This window comes from Leuciscus leuciscus (genome assembly GCF_965113295.1).
Source record: "Leuciscus leuciscus genome assembly, chromosome: 17".
Taxonomy (NCBI): domain Eukaryota; kingdom Metazoa; phylum Chordata; class Actinopteri; order Cypriniformes; family Leuciscidae; genus Leuciscus; species Leuciscus leuciscus.
The window spans coordinates 39,473,870-39,497,943 of record NC_138741.1 but is presented as its reverse complement, the minus strand read 5'-3'; the positions used below and the strand labels follow the sequence as shown (position 1 = coordinate 39,497,943).

Sequence of the window (24,074 nt, the reverse complement as noted above, 5' to 3'; positions counted from 1 at the left end):
TGTATTTTTGTCTGTGTTTGTTAATTAAATCTCCTCTGCACTTGAATCCTAGTCTCTCGCTCACTCTCCCGTGACAAAAGATGGCTTGACGTTGGACTTTCGCACATTTAGGGACCGTCTCTAAAGTGTATACGACATTGGTATACATGTTTCTAACTTCGATAGCATTTGAATAGAACGACTTACAGTCATAAAAACAACTGTAAAGTGTTCATGTAGTGTCAGGCATAATGCGCACCCTTTGGATTTTTTATATTTATTCAAATAAATTTAAGTTTGCTATTGAAGTTAGAAACGTGTATGCCAAGGTTTTATGCAACTTTAGAGACGGTCCCTAAATGTGCGAATGTCCAATGTCAAGACAATTTTACATTTAGTCATTTAGCAGACGCTTTTATCCAAAGCGATTTTATCCAAAGCGATTAACACACACACACGCGTGTGTATAGAGAGAGAGAGAGAATAGAAGAGAAAGTGTTAGTATTAATTGATCAAGTGTTTATTTTATATGTGAGTATATCACTGGGAAACGCTCAGCATGAAACTTTGCGCGTTAAGTTCATATTCTGAGTCCATCTGCTTTGCCTGTAGCCTATATAGTAGCCTACAGCCTGAGCCTACATCCACAATAAGGTGCGAGTTTGGTCTTTTATATCACTCACTGTATTAGTCCATTAAGCTACGTTAAGCGTTTTGTCTCGACGGAAGGGAATCCTCGAGTATGAGGAAGCCTATATTGAGGGAAACCGATTATAATCCTGTTCATGGTAGAGAAAGCTGATAACATGTAGGCTACACAGGGAATTAAAGTAACAATTAAGTTATTGAATGAAACATAAACACAGCTTTTGTGTCTTTATCATCTTTTCCGCATATATATACTGACACAGATAATCATTTTCATTTTATGAATGAATGGCTTGCTCTAACTGTTGCTGGTCTTCGTCAACAACACGCGCTTTTGCACCCCCTGCTGGTCAGGTTGACTAACAGCAGATGGAGAGTATGCTCGGCAATCTACTGCTTTTCCTGCAGTTCCTGGATGTCTATGTTGAATTTACTGTCGAATTTGAACCACTGAATTTGTGGAAGCGAATTTGCAAAGCGAAATAAAATAGACCGAAAATTGCCTGTTGAATATTATAGGTTGTGTTTTTAAACAGTTTGAATATTTTGGAAGTGAAATATGAAAGGTGAATATGGATTATTGAATTTTTAATAATGGAAATGTGTTTGAAATGTTTTTAATTGAAATATTCACAGCTTAAATATTCAACCAGGTGGAATTTCAGCCCATAAAAATGCAAGCCCTAAAAATACAATGCATTAAAATGCAAGCACGGTTAGTGCAATGCCTATTTTTTTCAAGTAGTGCAATTCAACAGGCTTTTTATTTCAAAAACATTTGACATTATTTTACTTCCATAGAAATGCACTTGCGCTCCCGGGGGCGGTTCAGCGTAAAGAGGAGGCGTGTTCCACCGCACACGTTCCTTGGTGCTATTTTACAGGCTTAGAAAACAATTCCACGTTGCGTATGTTATTCATATGCTATTTTAATGGCGCATGCTTGGCCATAATGTAGCGTGTGCACAACGCGCATACACTTTGCTTCTCTCATTTACACAGACGCAGCAGTTCTCATTTTTAGAAAACCATACATTATTACAAGGAAAAATATTACCACACGAGGGAAATCATTGTTGTGTCCATGAAGATGTGAAAAAATAGGCATAAATCTAGCTTACACATTTACCCAAATTATCATACGCCTGTTTAACCGAAGCTAATTTGGGTGTGTTTCTCCATCCCCAATGTCACTTCTCTGTGTTTTACGGCCCTGACGAGAACGTCGGTCTCCTCGGCTGTGAACCGCTCCTGGCGTGCGTCTGGCAAATCCGCCGTTATAATAGCAACCCGCCATGGAACAAGCGTGCCTGCTCTTAAAGGGAATGTGAGATGACGCTCTGATTGGTTTATTTCACGTTACGCCCAAACCACACCTATGAGTAATGAAGCTACTTCAGACCAATACATTTTAGATTTGCGAGATCCACCCACAAAGTTACTTGCGTTTCGCGCTTGATACTTGCGTTTCAGATCGTTAAAATAGGGCCCACTATGCCAAAGGTGAAAGAAACTCCAGATATAATAAATGTGAGTGAAATACAGTGCTCGAATTGAGGGGGGGCTGGGGGGATCTGGGACCCCCCATAAGGTATTAGGGACCCCCATAAGAAGTAAAAAATAGACTTATGGGGGTCCCTCAGATATTTGTATTTTAGTAAAAATAATAATGACAAATCTGATTAAATGCATGCAATGGTTACTGTAAATTTTGCGAATTAACTATTTACAATACACTTTTGTGGACTTCAAAACAGACACAGCCATTCATTGCCATTATAAAGCTTGGAAGAGCCAGGACAATTTTTATATAACTCCGATTGTATTCGTCTCTAAGAAGAATATCATATACACCTAGGATGACTTGAGGGTGAGTAAATCATGGGCTAATTTTCATTTTTGGGTGAACTATTTCTTTAAGAAGCAACATGGAACCACAGAAGCAAGTAATTTCAAACACGACTGACGTGTATATTCGTAATTTCATATATAGTGATTTTGGAGCAAAACATTATATTAATCTCATAAATTGTCATGTTTGACACTATGCTAAGCAAACATACTAGCTATCCCTGTTGTTTTATTTCTAGTTTTGAAAAGTAAGTCAACGTAAGATCATTTGAATGTTTTTTAAATGGGCAAAAGCAAAGAATGGTAAGTGAGAGGTCTGATCAAAGAAATGTGGGATTAAAATGGTATGAATAAAAAAAGTGCTAGTAAAACAATAAAGTAGGGTATGGCGGGTTAACATGTTAAATGAAATGCTCTTTTTTTTTCGTTCTACCGAAAATGTGCCAGAAGCCCAATGTTGCTATAGTAATGAACTTCACTTTTATATACACTACCGTTCAAAAGTTTGGGGTCAGTAAGATTTTTTAATGTTTTTAGAAGAAGTATCTTCTGCTCACCAAGGCTGCATTTATTTGATAAAAACCAATAAAAATAAAAAAACAGTAATATTGTGAAATATTATGACAATTTAAAATGACTTTTCTATTTTAATATATTTTAAACTGTAATGTATTCCTGTGATCAAAGCTGAATTTTCAGCATCATTACTCCAGTCTTCAGTGTCACATTTGATGCTCAAGAAACATTCATTATTATTATCAATGTTGAAAACAGTTTTGTACAAATTTTTTTCTAAATGCTTTGATGAATTGAAAGTTCAAAAGAACAGCATTTATTTAAAATAGAATATTTTCTAACATTATAAATGTCCTTACTGTAACTTTTGATCAGTTTAAATGACAATTCCGGTGAAAAATGAACCTAGGGGTAATTAACACAAGAGTTTTATCTCTAAAAACAGATTAGCTTATAACGCTAGTATATGGGGCACAGAGTAAGTGAAAGTAAGGTCGCCCTCTGAGGTCGCCCCGCGTTTTGCTGGATTTTCTTCACATTGTAGCACAATAAACTTAAATTACTCCGTCATTTATGGTCATACAGAAAAAAAGAAATATAAAAAAAGAATCTGTGATATTTCTACTTTTGTATGTGTCCACTTAAAATCAAATCAAAACATTTTACTTTTGTAAAATAAAGAAAAATAAACAGGGTGTGCGTTCTGCCTCTCCATCGCGGTAAACTTTTTTTTCTTGAGCACGTCTATAAACTGAAACAAAACTCAGCGAATACTTGTCACACATTTATGAGCCATATACCTTTATACACATTTAAGTGTGTACTTTTAAATGATCGGATTCAAACTGAAAACAAATATTCTCTGTTTAAGTAATTTGTATAAAACCAACAGGATGTCCAGTATCTCAAACGCTTGCTAATTACTTTTAATTCGACCACGCCCACTCGCGCAAAAGAGATTCACATGCAAATCGTCCACATGGAACGCGAATGCCCTCCTTACCTCAAACACAAAACACCAAAACACTTCACAAGTCTCTGCTTTTCGTCGAGTTTGGAAGACACGCCTGAGCTTACATTGGATTTACCCCCAGAAGAAAAAGAACGCGATTTGAAGACAAGAAAGATGTAAGGTAAGAAATTCTTACTTATTAGTTTATGGTATTGTTGCATAAACTTCACACTGCAGTTGAACTGTTGCTAGATATATGGTGAATATTATACTATTTAGACCCGTGTTTACTGTTAAATACTGTTTGTGGATATCTGCTCAAAAATAGATATGTATAACCATAATGTTTAATATTTTGGAGCGCGATCGCGTTTGAATGTATCATTTTTTGGAGCGCGATCGCGTTTGAATGTATCATATTTTGGAGCGCGAACGCGTTTGAATGTATCATATTTTGGAGCGCGAACGCGTTTGAATGTATCATATTTTGGAGCGCGATCGCGTTTGAATGTATCATATTTTGGAGCGCGCTCTGGGTTTGAATGTATCATATTTTGGAGCGCGAACGCGTTTGAATGTATCATATTTTGGAGCGCGATCGCGTTTTAAAGGAAAAATGCACCAAACATTAGGCTTTATGTTTTTACTATCATGTCATTTCATATCATCATAACGAATGGAAACATTTGAAGTAACATAAGATAATCAATATATTTTTCTCTAGCATTGTTACTGAAATCTTTTGGAAGATTTATAGGCTGCTATAGGTTATTGTTATTATTATTTTATGCAGCACTGCGCATAGCCTATGCCTACAAGGCACAACAAACATGGTGTTCATTATATTATATATTGTTGGAAACATTTGTGTGTGTGTGTGTTTGTATTCTGTGAATTTTAAAAAGCAATTTTAACCAGAAAAATCTAAAATTTATTTCCAAAATCGTGCAGGCATAGTTTCTCTTGATACCAGTATGTTAACTTTTTTTCTTTTCTTTCAGGGACCAGATGCAACTGAGTCCTGCTGACTTCAACATTCACATGAGTCTCTGTATATGAACATGGTAAAGTGAAAATCAAACACCTTGGAAATGAAAGGTATGTACAATGTTTTAGGAATGGCACAAAGGTCTCTGTCTTTGGATCATTGTTTTCAATGTACTCTTTTGTCATTTGTTGTGTATCTTTGGATTATGTTGTGTTGTAAATAAATCCAAACAATCTAAAAGCCATTCTTTTTTAAATCTCCTCATTCTTTGTGCAAGGTTGCTCTGAATGACAGGGCCTGATCGCTCCTAATAGGGCCGTTAGGGGAGTGTCTTTGTCTTTCTCAGGTGTTGAAGGCTTACATATTCATGAGATGATCACGCCTCTTCGCATAAGGCTTTTTCACACAAAACACGTCTTAGAAATTTTAAATCAATATATTGTCTTATCTGAATGAGCGGTCAGGGTGATTTTCACAGTTTTGGAGCAAATATTCTAGGCTACGCGATACAATTTTCAAAAGTCTTGTGAAGAAATAATCAGTATGGGTTTCATGGCCTTATTTCAGTGACAATTTTTTTTTGTATTTTCACAAACCACGCATAAATGTCATTATCTCAAAACTACAAACTTTTACACACATGCTGCTGATATATTATTGTAGCAGAGTTTGTGCTAAATACAGTGTAATAAGACTTTAGCCATGACAATGTCACAAGTAACAGAAATAAGCACAAATATCAGAGCATGTCAGAACACCTCCAGAGCCAGAAAACAGCTCAGACCCCAGAGGGTTAATACCACTAACAAGGCTCAAAATAGCCTCACACTAACACGGTAGCATAATGAGGGTCCCCACATGCAAACCGAAGCATTGAGAACTTTGTAAGTGTACAGACAGTTTAATAAGAAGATACTTTATAAAGACAGTACATTATGCGTTTACAGGCAGTCGTCATCTTGGAAAACAGTCTCGACTAGTCGAGCCACGAACACCGTGCTACGTTAGATTTCACAAACGTAATTCCTATCGACCAGCTCACTTAGCACGGCGTTCGTGGTTCGACTAGTCGAGACTGTTTTCCAAGATGACGCCTGCCTGTAAACGCATAATGTACTGTGTTTATAAAGTATCTTCTTATTAAACTGTCTGTACACTTACAAAGTTCTCAATGCTTCGGTTTCGACGACCGAAAGGTGAGGAGTTTTCATGCCTGAAATCATGCCATCTTATTTCACTGTTGCTAATGTTGAGGTTATTTCAGCTTTGTCCGAATGTTGCTTTGTACATTTAGTTGAACTGCATTGTTAAAGAGGGCAAGCTAATGCATTAAACTCAACTGTGTGCATACATTTTAGACACTTACATTGTTCTTGCTCCATCCATGCAATAACTCCGTCCTTGTATGAGCTGAGTTTTTGATTTACTTCAGGTGCTCGGTGCTCTGGTAATATCAATGGTATGACCAACTTCAATTTAAAATAAGAATATGAGCAAAGCTCACTTACATTCACTAAAACATTGAAACGTTAGAGATACTGATTCAAAACGCGAGTGCCAGTATTGACTGTCAAAGCGCTGTTTGAACGCCCCGCCCACCAGCTGAACTGGAAGTTTTGATTGGTTTTGCACCCGAGTCAGACCTGTCTGTGATTGGCTAAAGCGCTTCAGTCCTGTCTGTGATTGGCTAAAGCGCTTCAGTCCTGTCTGTGATTGGCTCCACCACAGTAGTTTGAAAAGTTTGTAATTAGTTACTTTCCACCTCTGCACATGCATAACGTTAGCCTTTCTAAATTCCTAGGCTAAAGAAAAACTAGGCACACAATGTTAACATTTAGCCTACTTAACTTAAATTTGATGCAATAATAGAAGCCTACATTTGTTTCAGTTCTAAATTTGTACTTGAATTTCAGTATTGTGATAAGGACCTCTGCTTTAGCAGACACCGCCTGTCCCACACGGCTCCTCAGTGACACAGTCAGTCTGCAAAGGACCCTGTGAAGATTCATCTGACCCAGCAACCGAAGTTCAGCATCCTCCAGCCCAGCGTGGCAACAACTACTGGATCGCAACTATGCGCCCTTCCCACTGCCGTCTCTACTGCCAGCATCATCAGTGGAAGACGTCTCTACTGCCAAGCATCATCAGTGGGAGACGTCTCTACTACCAGCATCACCAGTGGAAGACGTCTCTACTACCAGCATCACCAGTGGGAGACGTCTCTACTGCCAGCATCACCAGTGGAAGACGTCTCTACTGCCAGCATCACCAGTGGAAGACGTCTCTACTGCCAGCATCATCAGTGGAAGACGTCTCTACTGCCAGACTGATCACCAGTGGAAGACGTCTCTACTGCCAGCATCACCAGTGGAAGACGTCTCTACTACCAGCATCACCAGTGGGAGACGTCTCTACTACCAGCATCACCAGTGGGAGACGTCTCTACTGCCAACATCATCAGTGGAAGACGTCTCTACTGCCAGCATCACCAGTGGAAGACGTCTCTACTGCCAGACTGATCACCAGTGGAAGACGTCTCTACTGCCAGCATCACCAGTGGAAGACGTCTCTACTGCCAGCATCACCAGTGGAAGACGTCTCTACTACCAGCATCACCACTGGGAGACGTCTCTACGGCCAACATCACCAGTGGAAGACGTCTTTACTGCCAGACTGATCACCCGACTGTGTGGAACGTAAATATAAACTTACCAAACCTCCTCCTAGAGACCTTGGCATTAGTTTATTCCTGCAGAATATGTTTTTCTAACTTACTTAGATAATAGTTACCTGAGGTCAGTTTGTTACAAACAATAGGAATATTATTTGTTTAATGATAAATAAGCTTTTATTTATCACCATTTTGCCAGGTGGTTTTCCAGAAGAAAGATTTCCATAAAATTCTCTTTCATCGCTACATTCAATTCAACAGCATTGCATTCATCCAGTCTGTGTTCGCATCATTTATTGTTTTACTGTTTAATTCTGTACATTCCTTTTTGGTTTTTAGTTTACTGTCCTCTAGCAGTGCATATTCATTATTAGCATTATTAATCTATTTACTCTTGCATATCTACTGGTAATACATTTTATTAATTTTATTACAACTGTCTTCAAAGACTCTACTAGTTGTCCAGACTCTCACAAATCCTTCAGATGAGTCAGCTGACTAACTCCCTTTAGTTTACATTAATTCTAAATTACTGAACTTTTGAACTTTTAGGGTTTTTAAATAGTTAAGATAGTATTCTTGACTGGTGCCCCATATTGCAAAGGGGGAGGGGTCATCTGATACACTCACAACAACACCTTAAAGGGGAACTATGCAGTTTTTTTAGTTTTATTTACCTAAACTGAACAGCTACGGAGTCATTGGAATGGTTATATGACTTTTTTCGGGTTGAATGGTGGCCGTCTCGCTTTCCCCTAGCGCCTGTGAGCGGAAAAAACATCCTTGCAACTTTGGGCCGGCGGGCCCAAAAGAAGCAGAAAGCTAGGAAAGCATTGTCGGAGGAACAGAGAAAGAAGAAACGGCAGACTGACCGAGATGGGAAGGGGGAGAGTCGCCAACAAGTTTTTACGACAGTGTAAAATATCTATTCCGAAGCAGTAGGGGGAGCGCTATAGAGAAACCTGCGAGCAAAAAACGTCTCGGGTTACTATTGTAACCCTCGTTCCCTGAGTGGGGAACGAGACGCTGCATCGATACTTGACGCTTTGGGAATGCCTTCGGCATGAAGCGTCTGAAGTCAACTATGGAATTATTCCAATCTCGATTGGTGTAGCGTCATTACGTCACTCGTGAAGTTGCATGTGACAGTGATCCGGAAGCTATAAAGGGTCACAGGAACCAGGAAATGTTAGCTTCTGATTGGTCAAAGCAAATCGTTCTCAGGAGCGCGAAAAGTGTGGCCGAGGGATGCAGCGTTACAATAGTAACCCGATTTACTCAGGGAACGAGGGTTACAATAGTAACCCGAGACGTTCCCTTTCGTGAGGGAACTCCCGCTGCATCGATACTCGACGCTTTGGGGAACGAATACCCACGCCGCCACACTGAGAGAAATACGCCCTGGTGTGAAGCATCTGGCATACTCACGGACGATAGGAATGAGTAGAGGGCAGATCCAACCTAGCTTGTCATAAGATTTGGTGTAAGAAGGGGAGGTCTGGAGCCAGAGGCTCAACTGACCCCATGGATGAGAACCCCAGACAGTAGAAAATATTAGATGAGGGGTGAAGGCAAAACGCACCTCGTACTTCAGATATGAGAGGTTTCTGCAGATAACCAACTGTCTAATTGATAAAGGGGAATAGCTCTTAACCCTTGATGCATAACTAGATGGATTGACTCCTCCCAGCCCAAGGCCTAACATAGGGACCTCCAAGGCTATGACCTTGACCATCCGACACATGCGATAGAGGATGGAATACCTGAATAATCATGATATTGCCTACAGGCACCTCAGTGCCGGGGCAAAAATAAGGTAGAGTGGCTCCCACACAAACAAGTAAGAGGGGGCAGCACCACCTCTCTTCCAGGGAGTAAGACGAGCAGGAAGCAGACTCAATAGATTCTTATATATACTGATATCTCATATATCTTATATATCTCATCCACAGGACATGATGGGTGCCAGGGATAACCCGTCAGCCTAATGCCAATAGGCTGGATGACAGGATTCATCCTCCAATCTACAGGAACATGGAGTTTTTGTGGGAATGTCCCTACGTGCTCACCCTTATAGGCTTGTGGAGGGCACCGGGGCTGCCACAGAGGCCCTAAGCATGAATGGGAGGTCCCGTTAGAGAACAGGATGGAACGCCAGTACTGAAGCCAGTGGGCAGTATTTAACTGGGTTCAATGCCGTCCCTAACAAATGTTTAGTTCCTAGTAGAGTGGGGTTCTAGAATGGGTGACCTAACCAGCTCGGTGGAAAGGGCAACCTATTTATGGGTTGGTCCCCCTCAGGGGCCAGACCCATAGTCTCCATAACTCCGGCCGTGGATGAAATATTGTACCACCGGCCTGTGAAAGAAGATCTCTCCTAATAGGGACTCGCCAGGGAGGACTCTCCAAGAGACTAATAAGGTCCGAGAACCAAATTCGAGCCGGCCAGTACGGAGCTACAAGTAGTAAGCTCACACCGTACCTCCTGACCCTTTCCAAAACCCCAGGGAGCAGAGCGATCGGGGGAAAGGCGTACAGACGTGACCTCGGCCACATCTGTACCATGGCATCCAGGCCCAAAGGAGCTGGATGTGAGAGAGAGTACCAGAGTGAGCAGTGAGAGTTCTCATGAGAAGCGAACAGGTCAACCTCTGCCCCGCCAAACTCTCTCCATATGAGCTCAACTACTTCAGGGTGGAGCCGCCATTCCCCGGGCCTCAGCCCCTGCCTCGACAGGATGTCTGCTCCCACATTATCAACCCCAGGAATATAAATGGATCTAACAGAGAGAAATTTATCCTGGGACCAAAGAAGAATCTGATGCGCCAGTCTAAAAAGAGGGCGCGATCTCAAGCCTCCTTGGCGGTTAATATAAGAGACCACCGACATATTGTCTGTCCTAATAAGAACATGATGGCCTCTGAGGTTTACAAGGAAATGCCTCAGGGCAAAAAATATGGCCAACATCTCCAAGCGATTAATATGCCATGAGAGATGATGGTCTTTCCAAGTACCTCAGGTGTAACGGCCCTCCATAACCGCACCCGAGCCCGTGAGGGACGCATCCATAGTCAAAGTCTTTCTCTGACATGGTGCTCCCAGAACCAGGCCTTGAGACCATGGTTTCTTCAACATGATGAGAGAACGAAGGCATCTGCGCGTAACTCTGATCATGCGAAAGGGGTTCCCCAGCGGAGAAAACCCCTTGGTCCTGAGCCACCACTGCGAGGCCCTCATATGGAGCAGACCAAAAGGCACTATGGTGGAAGCTGCAGCCATAAGGCTCAAAACTCTTTGAAAGTGTTTGACAGTGATGGCCTGGCCTAACCTAATACTCTTCATTGTGTTTAACCCTCTGAGGTCGAGAAACGCGCCCACGCGTTTTGCTGGATTTTTTTCACATAGCAGCAACATAAACTTAAAAAAATCCGTCATTTATGGTCATATAAATAAAATAAATACATGATTATAAACTATAGAGGGTCTTCTTATTTTTGTGTACACTCACATTAACATCAAAACCTTGTTTTTATTTTTAAATAAATAAAATAAACAGGGTGCGCTTTCAGCTCACTCTGTCTCCGCAAAAATCTTTCTGAAACAAGTCTGGAAAACTCAGCGAATACTTATCACACAACCATGAAACATGCGTCTAAAGAAAGCTTTAAATTTCTACTTTAAAATAAAACAGTTCACATTCAAAACAAATATTCTCCTGCAATGTAATCTGTATGAAACTAAAGAGAAGTACAGTTTCTCCCGTCTCATCTAATTATCTGTAATTAGTTCACGCCCTCTCGCAGAGCGCGCTATTCATAAGATAATGTGCTGAGGTGATATGCAAAATAAGGTAAACGCCCCCTGAAATGAGTTCACAACCACTCGCAGAGCGCGCTATTCATAAGATAATGTGCTGAGGTGATCTATGCAAAATAAGGTAAAAAGCCCCCTGAAATGCCTTAAAACCAGCAAGTTTCTTTCACTCACTTTCCTGCGCCGTTGGAAGATGACACACAGCCCTTCAGCTCGTCCTGGATAGCAATGAAGAGTTCACTTTTTCCTCAGAAGAAGAACAGGACGTTTGTATTTTTGAAGAGCGACTTGATCCAGCCGTGGATATTTCGGATGAGTAAGTCTTTTTAAATTTACTTGCATTAGTTGACAAGCTATTTTGTATAAACGTAGGCTACATATTTTACTGGTTGGACCATTTCCATACTTGTCATTCAGAGTAATTATATTTAAATTGTCTAGGCTATGCTTTATAAAGTAGGAGAGAGGCTTCATGCAGTCTGTTTTCTTTCGTTTTTAATAGTTTTGCTTAAAATAACACATTTCGAGCTTTCTATATATTTCTCTGGTATTTTAGGCAAAGCTTATGAGTTTGGGTTCATTTATGAGGCCTCCAGTTCCTGCTATTTTTAATTCTTATGTTTTAAATACAGGCATTTGGTTGATGAAACAACTATTAAAATTAAGATACAATTAATACAAAACGAAATTCACTTTAAAGAAAGGCTTTATACAAAAAATAAACTTAATGAAATGGTCAAAATCTTCTCTGCCCACTCCATTTGTCTCGCGATTGCGCATGATCTGACTCATGCTTTTCACTTTTCATATAATCAACATAAATGAAAAAATAAATAAAAAATGATTTTATTTAAACCTAAATATGAACTAAATTGTTTTATTTAATTTTAATGACTAGGCTACAACACGTAGGCCAATTAGCCTACAGTACAGAGAAATTAGTTGACAAGCTATTTTAAATAAACGTAGGCTACAGATTTTACTGGTTGGACCATTTCCATACTTTCCATTCAGAGTAATTTATATTTAAATGAAGAGTGCTTGCAAATATCTATTGCAAATGTGTGTATGTGCTGAAATGTGTAAATATGCCCAGCTGATGAATTGCAAATGTGTTAATGTTTGCGTTGTGCTATCTCCGGTAATGGCCCATTACACACAATATATGCCTACAGCACGTGTCTACAATTATTTGCATCAGTTATTCATATAGACTAATGGTAATATACTTTGAAATATTTATGTTATAATAGTTTTCAACTTTTTTTAAAACAGGAATGCTGCATCTCCTTCATCTGCAACTCGGAGGGCGCGAAGCAACACAGTTGAACGTCAGAAAGAGTAAGTACATATTTACCAATGTTTGTGCAATTTTGTTTATATACTTATTACAATATGAGCCTGTATGAGTTTATTTATTTTTGGAGGTTGGTTGATAATGTTACATATTTTTTCTTTGTGCTATCTTATCAGCATGCTAATGCCCATCAGTTGTGCATGTGCTGGAATAGTACTCTATATGATAATAATAGTTTTCAACTTTTTTTGAAAGGAATGATGTAGGTTGCTCACTCTCACCTCTCACTGCAACTCGCACTAAGAGGGCACGCAGCAACACAGACAGAAATCAGAAGGAGTAAGTACATATTTACCCACTATTTTACAGATGTTAGACCAATTTTGTTTATATACTTAGTTATGCTACAAATGTACATGTGCCTGCCTGTGTGGATTGCCAGACACAATTGCAAAACACAATTACCAGACACAATTGCAAAAATTGTGGTGTTATGTATGCACAATATTACAATTAGTGATTGGTAATGTTAGTATAAAAGAGCTTATTTTTGTTGTTTTACCAAAATGCTGACTGTCCATCAGTTATGCATGTGCTGGCATAGTACTTTGTTCAACCTTTATTAATATTAATATTATTATTTTTATAGGAATGTGGTAGCATCACTCTCACCCTCACCTGCAACTCGCACTGGGAGGGCACGCGACAGGTGTCGTTCAGTTTTGAGAACAACTGAAAAGTAAGTACACTTATTCCCTTTCTTTCAGATATTAGTATAATTCTGTTTACATATTCTGGTTTTACATAGTCCATACAAACATTATGTGTCTGTATGGCTTTGCATCTGGCCAATGTTACTTATAATGATTGAAATGCAGTTGTTATATTTTGTGTAATAAACATGCTCACAGTTGTTTGTTTGTTTTACAGCTATAAAGGTGATGGTGATCATCAGACACCTGTTGCAAAGAGGGCCAAGACAAACATTCAGACAAGCAACAAGCAGTCTACTCTGTCATGGAAAACAGAGACTGACATTGATATGGTTCCACAGACTCTGAGATTCCTGCCTGCACGGGAACCTGGACCACAGCTGAGTTTAAAACATTGCAAATTTAAAACATTTAGTTCCTCCTCATAGAGGAATTACAATAAAACAGTGAAAAACAAAACCTTTGAATCTCCTCTTTGTTCAGGCTGCCTCTCTTGATGGCCCATTAGTCATTGGGGGAGTGTCTATGTCACACCCCTGGTCTGAATCTCATTAATATTGATGAGCGATTACCCCTCCCACGCATAAACCTCTTCTGACAAAAAAAACTGTTTTACAATGTTTAAATCAATGTATTGTTTTAAGAGAACGATCAGGCAGGATGAATTTCACATCATTTTGAAGCCAGAACTAGAAACGACAACATATATTAGTCAAGAGTCTTGTGGGCACATATTTAGAATGTGTTTTGTGTTCTTAAAAAAAGAAAGTTGCTGAATTTTTTTTTAAATAACCACGCATAAACATTATTCTCTTAAAAATACAAAGATTTACAAGCATGTTGATCAGATATTATGCTAGCCCTGTTTGTGTTATATAGAGTGAATTTACACTTTTGCCATTAACATGTTTATAAATAACTGAAAAAAAAACAAATGTCAGAGCATGTCAGAACACCTCCAGGGCCCCAAAAACACCTCAGACCTCAGAGGGTTAAGATAGTATTTATACGAGCAGGAGACAATTGTGCCCGCATCGTGACTGAGTCCCACTCTACTCCCAGGAACGTAGTCTTCTGAAGAGGAGTTAAGGAACTTTTCTTCACATTGAGTCTCAACCCCAAGCACCTCAGATGACGCAAAACAACATCTCGATGTTGAATTGCTTCTTCTTCCGACTGAGCCAGAATGAGCCAGTCATCTATATAATTTAAGATACGGACCCCCTGAAGTCTCAGTGGAGCAAGGGCCGCGTCCATACATTTAGTGAAGGTGCGAGGGGATAAGGCTAGGCCGAAAGGAAGAACTCTATATTGATAAGCTTTTCCCCCAAAAGCGAATCTAAGGAACTTCCTATGATGTGGGATGATGGAAATATGAAAATATGCATCCTTAAGATCTATCGTTACAAACCAGTCCTCGGATCTGATTTGTTGAACGATCATAGGTATAGTTAGCATTTTGAACTTGAATCTCCTCAAAGATTTGTTCAATACCCTAAGATCTATAATGGGATGCAGCCCACCATCCTTTTTTGGAACTATGAAGTAACGGCTGTAGAACCCGGACTCCCTCTGGTGGGGGGGGGGCACATATTCTATGGCCCCTTTAGCTAAGAAGGTCTGGACTTCATGTTCCATCACCTGATCCTGGTCAGGAGATACCAGCGTGTGAGTAACACCACTAAATCTAGGTGGTCTATACTGGAACTGGATTCTATATCCTTTCTCAACTATATTCAGGACCCACTGAGATATATTTTGAAGACCCTTCCAGGTGTCTGAATAGTCTACTAGGGGGATCAGTCTCTCAGGGCTGATCTCAGGTGTTGTATTTATTTCTTCGGTGACCTGAAGCAATTTTCTGGCAGGAACTAACCGAATAATTTTTTTCTACAGGCCTCGTGAGAGGTAGCGAATGTGTCAGGGCCATAGATGTTGGAGGAACACTGTGTGCAATACATTCGCTGGAAGTCGATGCGTCCCGAGGCGTACTTGATGGCGGGAAGCTACATCGATTTCCTGAGGGCTCCGCGGAGCGAAGTTTTATAATACCCACGCGGAAGGGGACGCCCTCAGAGGCCTGCGCATCATGTCAAGGCCTCTCAGCCGGAGCATTCCTCGCCTGAATAACAGTCCTCAGATCTGTTTTCGGCTTAGAAGGCTTCGACTGAGGGTGTTGCCTCTGGCTCCAGGCTCTTTGTGGGGGAGCACGAGAGGCAACACTCTCCTTCTGCCTCAGCAGGTGTGAGGAGCTGGCGGCGGCCTCATGGGACTGCCCCCTGGCAGCAGACCCACGAGACCTGGAACGATGGCGGGGGATGAGCTCTTTAAATGCATCTGACTGTCATTTCGCCCTCCTGAAACCTATCGACAACGTTATTGACTCCGTCGCCGAAAAGGCCAGACGGTGAAACTGGGGCATCGAGGAGACGAGCCCTGTCCTTTTCCCCGATGCCCGACAGGTTCAGCCACAGGTGTCTCTCCGTGGCTACCAGTGCTGCCATGGAGCGGCCGATGGCACGGGTCGTCTCCTTGGTAGCACGGAGAGACAAGTCAACCACTCGACGCATCTCGCGGATGTCGTCGAAGGCAACCTCCCCGCTATGATCCACCTCTTTGAGGAGGTCGGCCTGGTATGCCTGCAACAGCCCCATCATATGCAGACAGCTACCAGCCCGACCTGCCACCATATATGCCTTCCCAACCAAGACCGATGTTGTATGGCAGGGCTTGGTGGTAAGTGCCGGAGCCCGCATGGATGATGCAGCGTCAGGGGAGAGATGTGAAGCGAATGACTCTTCAACCCTGGGCATCATCCCATAGCCCTCCTCCCTGGCACCCATTATATTAGAATATAAATGTACATTGGGGCCAGATATTCTTGAGGAGAAGGGCTATTTCCACGATCTCGACACCTCGGTGTGGAGATCGGGAAAAAATGGCAGACTCCGGCGTAGAGGCTGTGACCGAGTCTGCAGGAAGCGCTCATCAAGCTTACTTTTCTGGTGGCTAATCGAGTCACCACCTCTAGCAGCTCCTCAAAGGCAGGGGAATGGGGTGGCGAATTTTCACATTCCCCTGCCTCGATGCCCAAAATATCCAGCTCCTCGGAACCGGATAATTCGAGCATCGGTTCCGTTTCAAGGGCGGAAGAAGCCGCAACGCGGGCTTCCGCACCCTGAACGGAACCTCATGGAGCTAGCTTCAGAATTTTGAGAAAGGGCAGAAGCCGTCTCAACATCATCTGCTAGCTCCCTTTGCGATCCCCATGAATGCAGACAAGCGCGAGCCTGACCAGTCTCATCAAACATGGCCCGGCGGGAGCGGAGCGTTCTTAGGGGCATTTGTTCACAGTTAGCACAGACAGCGCCCTCGAGCGCTGCCTGTGCATGCTCCGCTCCCAGACAAACTACACAAAGCGAGTGTGTGTCACCCTCACTTAAATAACGCGGGCAAGGGGACGCACACTTCCTGAACAGTTTCTCTTTATTCGTCATTTATTTTTTATTTTCAGAGTGACAGACAACACCAAATAAGACAAACAGGTTGACATAGAATGCTTGCTGAAGACCAGAAGCTAACATTTCCTGGTTCCTGTGACCCTTTATAGCTTCCGGATCACCGTCACATGCGACGTCACTCAGACGCTTCATGCCGAAGGCATTCCCAAAGCGTTGAGTATCGATGCAGCGGGAGTTCCCTTATGAAAGGGAACAGTATGTGTGTGTGTGTGTGTTCACAACTCACTGAATGTTTGTGCACTAATTCTGAGTATGGGTTCCCTTCACATGTCACTTTCACTTACATGTGAAACAAGAGACATTTGTCTTACCTTATATGATGAAACCACTTCAATGATGGGTCTGACTGTGTGATTGACGTGTTTCTGTGAAGTAAAGCACTCTATACACACAGGCTGTTTGTCCTCCAGACAGAAGAGTTTGAGTTTCTCACTGTGTAAACTGCAGATCTCCTCAGATCCTGATGAACGCGTCTCATTTCTCTCCTTCAGGATTGACTCACACAAGTTTTTTAATGCCAGATTAAAAGGAGGTTGTTCTTTTGAGGATCTTCTCCTGCAGACAGGACACTCCTGAGTTTTTTTGGTTCTCCAGAACTGTTGAAGACACTCTTTACAGAAACTGTGACTACATGATAAAACAACAGGAGCCCTGAAGATTTCAAAGCACACGGGACAAGAAAGCTCTTCAGCAGAGACATTTAGTGAAGCCATTTTCACCGTTTGAGCTCCAGCAACATAAACTTTACTTTCACTTTCTGAACAACGGGTTTAAAAGTGAATCTCCTTTTCATCACAACAATCTGCTGTCTGTTCAGAAACAAATGTCTCAAAAATCCTTCTTGGAAGTATTTCTCTTCATTCTCCACTGATCGCTGCTTCTTTATTGCTTTTGTCGAGAGAGAAGAGAGTCGCTGACAGAAAAGAGAAATAAGTCAGTCTCTTCCTGGTAAGTGTTGAAAAAGGGTCAAGTTTATGATCACCTTTGGTTCAAAGACCAACATCAGGATTTCTTCAGGTTAAATTTTAACAAAACTTGCATTGAAACTTTCTCAGGTATAATGCTACAAAACCTTGAATCAAACACTAAAGAACAGGAAAAAACACAAATATTAACAATAAAAATATACTCAAAGAAACTTTATTTCTGTTTTATTTATTGCTCTTTATTTGTACATAGTTTATGTATTCAAGTATCCAATGACTTATCTGAGTTTTGTTTGTTTAATCAATCCTTTTGTTATTTAATCCGTTTTGTAACTCTTCATCATCATTATCATTGGACTAAACTGTTACATGTCAATTCACAGCTGCTCTTGTTTCACTTTTTTTACTGTTATACTGTGTTTTTACAGTGCAATTGTAGTTGATTTACAGTACTCTTTAATTTACAGGCTTGCTGGCAACCATAATTTAAAAATGCTGTACATTTTAAAGTATTTATTTTTCCACTTTATCCAATCAAACAAGTGGATAAAGTGAAATTTTAGAACGATTAGTATAACAAACATCTCGGTTATGTATGTAACCCTCGTTCCCTGAAGGAGCGAACAGAGACGCCACATCGGACTTACCGACAAATTGTAATCTCGCTAGAGAGGCCAATCTACTTCGAGTGTAACTAAAACGAGCCAATGCACATTGGCATGTGATAATTGCATCAGCTGCGCTGCATCACTGTGCGCGCATATAATGAGCAGGAGGTGCACCGCATCTTCAGGTTTTCGCTGAGGAGCTGAGCCGGTGACCTGCGGGAGTTAGCAGATGTGGCGACGGGACGTTCCCTCCGTCAGGGAATGAGGGTTACATACGTAACCGAGACATTCCCTTTCAGTCGGTCACGTTCAACTCTACGTTGAACTGACCGATGAATAGGAATCCCTACCAAAAGCACCACATCTGCTGATCCCATCTAGCGCCCTGTGTATACCTCCTATTCCCTCTTACCTGATGGGACAGGGCTTACACAGAGAGGTCCATCATGGCTGTTCCGACTCAGTGAGACTATTGGATAACACTGGGAAAGCGTGCCCTTTCCATTGGAAAAGGAATGCTGCGGATGCCATATCCTTTCCTGAAGGAGTCATGTGGAGATAACATATGGACTAACCTCGTGGGGTTGTTTGCACATGGAATTACTTGGGTGACACCAATCTCCTAAGAAGATGGGTTCTCCCAAGGGAAAGACACAGGCTTCTGTTTAGGAGCAACGGTGGAAAAAAGCAACATATATGGGATCCCCGCAGGATTGCACATATGGCACCAGCCTAGACCCGGTTCTCAGGGATTCAGCGCCAGACACTCCGCCACATTCAGCTGCCAAAGGGTGACGGATCAGATGGTGGACCTGCGCGTAGACATGATCACAATGCATTTCTGAAGTGTACATTTAGTCAAGCACATCTTTGTCCTAAAGCGGCCTTTTTAGATGGCTCAGAGCAAGACGTACTGCAAGAAACTTGAGGCAGTTGATGTGCCAATGCAGGTGGGGACCTGTCCAAACCCCAGCAACTGCATGCCCGTTGCACGTGGCCCCCCAGCCGGTGGTGGAGGCATCCGGGAAAACCACAGCATGCCTGGACACTCAGACACTCCTGCTATCAGAGACCATGCAATCGGGACCAAAAGGACTGTAGGCGTACCTGCAGTGGGGCAGCGAGGTGGAACGCAGGGACCCGGCCGGGAAAGGCTCTCTCTTCGAGGCGGCCCACAGCAGGTTCTGAGAGTGCCGTGCAACACTTACCTGATTCCACGGTTGGGCAGAGGGTGTGTGAGAAGGCTTGGTGGCGTCCTCAAACCGCCCGCTGGCAATAGAAGAGCTGGATGAGAGTGGTAAGGTTTTTGGCTTTCCACTGCCCTTTGAGACCTCTTGGGACCCAGAGATAGAGAAAAACAGCTCTTTTATTGAGAATTTGGGTGCCACTGATTGCGGGGCCAGCGGTGGAACAGAAACAAAATGGAACACAAGATTCTCCACCTGGCGGAGGGCCAGGTGGAGAATCTTGTGTTCCGTTTTGTTTCTGTTCCGGGGGAAGGAGTGGTGCGGTCACTGTCTCCTGAAGAGCAATCGCCTCCATCTCTGGGGTTGCGCGTCCCAGGGACTTCCTTGCACTTACCGGTTGGTATGGCGTGGGGCTCAGCTGGCGGGGCGCCCTGTCTACGGGACAACCAGACTGAGGTGCTGCGGCCGGGTGGAAGCAGCAGTGGACCGCCGGGGCAGGATGTGGGAAATGGCATCAGTCTGCTTCTTCTCAACGGCATCGCCGAAGAGGCCAAACTCGGACAAGGTGGGCATTAAGAAACCTGACCTTGTCGGTTTCCCTCATGTCGGCCAGAAACAGCCAGAGATGGCATTCCTGGACCACTAATGTGGACATTGCATGATACAGTGACCGCACTGTAACCTTTGTAGCACGAAATGCGAATTTAGAAGAACTTCTTGGTCATGACCACCCTCGTACAGGTCCTTCAGTGCCTAGTGAGCTCCTCATGCACCTTCGGAAGTAAAGGTACCGGGCTGGGACGCTGAGAACCAGTGCAAGGCCGCCCGAGAAACCAATTGTCCAGCCTCGAGGGCTCGGGACACGGTTGTGGGTTCCACACAAGACCCTCTCAGTGGCCCGGGAAAGCATAGCCATCATCTCCGGATCTTACTGAAATCTGACTTTGGTTCCCAAAGGAGGCAACATAGCTGAATCGTCATCTCCACATTGAGTCTGGCTCACCCTCTGATGCAGCGAGTGAGGGTTCTTACACACAACACTTTAACCTTCTATAAAATAATCATTCATATAGTTTGAAAAGGTTGAAGCGAATTACAAGGGTGTTTGCAGTGGGCTGTTTACATTAATCTCGCGTCATAAAAGCATTCACACGATCCTTCGTGAGCATTTGAGCGTGCAGTTAAAACATCTGCTCAACACCTGTGTCAGCAGACGCTGAAGGCCTGCACACCTGCTTATTCCTCTGTGCTTTCAGTTACACTGATCGCTGAGGCTCCACATATACTCAAACCTTTCTGTCAGCATAAGTCAAGTATACTCAAGTGAAATTTTAGGTTTATTTCTGAGAAGTACATAAAGTATATTTCTGAGAAGTATATCAAAAGTTGACTCAAAGTATACTTTCTTATTTTTAGTTTAAAAGAAATATACTAATAGCACACTTAAATAAACGTATTTTTCATAAGGGTCTGCGTCACATTACTACACACTACTGTGACAGCATGTTGGAGATGTATATGATTTTGTAACGGGGGTGGGCCCCAATAAGACAATTTAAATCAACAATTCAATGCCATGTCATGTTTTAACTCATTGTTCGGGCACCAGACAGGAGTAGGCCTGTCAAAAATAAACCCAGGATAGCATATATCAACCACCGGTTACATATAACAATAAAAAATTGACATAGTCTGGGGTTTTCTTCCCATAAATTCTTTAATGGGCACAAAAACTAAAACTAAAACGTTTAAACAATACAATTTCCAGTGTCAAAAGTTAATGAGCAATTAAATTATAAAAAAAAATAAATAAAAAAAAAAATAAAAAAACATCAACTCCAAATATGTATCTGTTCAGATGGAGAGAAAAAAACAATAATAAACAAAAACAACAATATTAGACCACACTACTTCTTTTTGGTACTTTTTTCACACATACATGGAAATATATAAGCTGCAAACCCGTGCAGATACGTCACATCTAACAGCCTTTTCGCAACAGTAGATTCACAGGTCCATATTAATTCCCAAATTTGTCCATGCACAAAAAACACAATAAATATCTATAGTAAATATATAGTAAATATATATCAGTCAAATAGACACATCAAAAGTGAGTGTTTGAATAGTCAGTGCGTGCGTGTAATTGAGTATGACGTGCGTCTCTGAGAGAGCGTGTGTTGGAATGTTTGTGAGGAAGAATGGCTTTGCGGCACTGACCCAAATGTAGCAGAACGCAAAGTCTCTGAAGAGTGTCTGGGGACTGCCGTGGACTCTGAGATGATCCTTTATCCGACCGCGCTCTCCTATTCGGACAGCTGAATGAAGACGCTACGTGAAGGTGTGTTGCGCCAGTTCACGGACTCAATGAAGACAGTATGTCTGGAAGCGTCAAGCGACAGGAACACGAGTCCCACTCCACACGGCAACTCAAACTGTTTTACTCCTCTCTGACAACCCTCTCACGAGAACTTTCCAGTGCAACTTGATAGTTCAGAGGACCTAACTGTTGAATTATGTGATATGGTCCCTTCCACTTTGGTGCCAGCTTAGCAGTAAAATTGGGTTGTAAACTGGATTGAGGGAAGTTTCTGATCCATATACGATCCTTCTCCCAGAAGGTGACATCCCTTCTGTTCTTGTTATAACATCTCAATTGTCTCATTTGGGCTTTTTTGCAGTTTTCCATTCCTTTCTCTGTCATTGAGACAACTGATGAACGACATCATATGAAGGACCAGAGGGTGAAAGGTTTTGTCCATGCAACAATTTGTCCAACGGACTGTGAAGTTTTCTGCCCAGATGGAGCTCAGCGGGTGACATTCCAATAGTCTCCTGAACAGCGGGATTAAGTGCAAAACGAAACTCGGGAAGGTAGTGGTCCCAACTTTCATGATTATCTTCCACAAAGGAAGCCATCATGCACTTCAGAGTACGGTTGACTCTTTCCGTCATATTTGTCTGCGGGTGGTAAGCAGCGGTTAGCTTGTGTGTCACACTCCACTTCACACACAATTCAGTGAATAATGCAGATACAAATTGTGTTCCTCTGTCGGACAGAATGTAATCAGGCACAACCCATCGAGTCAACACTTCTCTTCGCAAGATTTCTGCAATATTCTGAGCAGTGGCTTGGGCCATCGAGAAAAATAGTCCACAAAGACGAGTAAATACTCATGTTGTTTTGTGCTTTTTGGCAGGGGGTCCATTACATCCACTCCTAGCCTTTCATTGGGTCGTGATGTAGTAATAGGTTGAAGTTTTCCTGCTGGTTTTTTGTTGTCACTTTTGAGAGTTTGATATTTTACACACCTTTTGACATGTTTCTTGATGTGTGTCCACATGCCCGGCCAGTAGGCAACGTCTTGTATTCTTGTATATGTCTTGAAAATTCCAAGATGCCCACTCATGGGACTGGAATGGTAGTATTGGAGAATTTTGGCCACAAGGCTGCTGGGAATGACAACACGATAGTGGACTTGATTGTCGGTCAGGTGAGTGGTATGATACAATTTGTCTTCCAATACTACATATTGTTCCTTCTCTGTGAGTTCGGCCTTTGCAAGTGCCTGAAATATTTTACTGATTTCAGGATCATGATGTCGTTCATCCCAGATGTTTTCAGGGGTGATTAGAAACTAAGACTCCTCTTTTTGACTGGTGTACACACTACATCCAGGAATGTGGTACATTTGTGAAAGAGCATCAGGCGCTACATTTAACTTTCCTTTCCTGTACTCCATCACAAAGTCAAACCTTGTGGTCGGAGAGCCCATCTCATGAGTCGGCTGGTTGTCTTTGTGGAACTCATCACCCACTGCAATGAGGAATGGTCCGTGATTACTGTGAACAGTCGGGGTTCTAAGTAATGCTGCCATTTGTCCAGTGCCCACACCATTGCAAGACATTCCTTTTCTGTGGTGGAATAGTTCATCTCAGCTTTACTTATTTTTTGTGCCCATTAAAGAATTGATGGGAAGAAAACCCCAGACTATGTCAATATTTTATTGTTATATGTAACCGGTGGTTGATATATGCTATCCCGGGTTTATTTTTGACAGGCCTACTCCTGTCTGGTGCCCGTACAATGAGTTAAAACATGACATGGCATTGAATGGTTGATTTAAATTGTCTTTGGGGCCCACCACTGTTACAGAGTGGCGCCCGAAAAGGGACTCAATTGCGCCAGTTCACGGACTCAATGAAGACAGTATGTCTGGAAGCGTCAAGTGTCAGAAATACTGAAATGATTTATATGTTTTGATTGAACAAGTTTACCATCTTGTTTTCTTAATTCAAACAGTGGCATCATACATTATATGTGTGGCAACACTTCACACTCACAGTGAGGTTTTGTTTAACAAGAGTAGGAACCTATACATGTTTCTCCTACACCCATGATGC

The 24,074-nt window shown here is 42.1% G+C and overlaps 1 protein-coding gene and 1 long non-coding RNA gene across 2 annotated transcripts in view; one reads left to right on the top strand and one right to left on the bottom strand.

Annotated features, from left to right (window-relative positions):
• The window catches only part of LOC309479416 (nuclear factor 7, ovary-like), a 79,678-nt gene extending 61,945 nt beyond the window's left edge, over nucleotides 1-17,733 (bottom strand). The window contains exon 1 of the mRNA XM_082143544.1: nucleotides 17,261-17,733. Coding sequence (XP_081999670.1) covers nucleotides 17,261-17,662 — 402 coding nt within the window. The 5' untranslated portion in view covers nucleotides 17,663-17,733. The remainder of the gene's footprint in view (nucleotides 1-17,260) is intronic.
• Nucleotides 11,691-13,887, top strand: LOC309479499. Its single transcript, XR_014199235.1, has 2 exons — nucleotides 11,691-13,454; nucleotides 13,646-13,887. It is a non-coding gene; the product is annotated as an uncharacterized lncRNA (long non-coding RNA).
• Nucleotides 17,734-24,074: the final 6,341 nt, after the last annotated feature.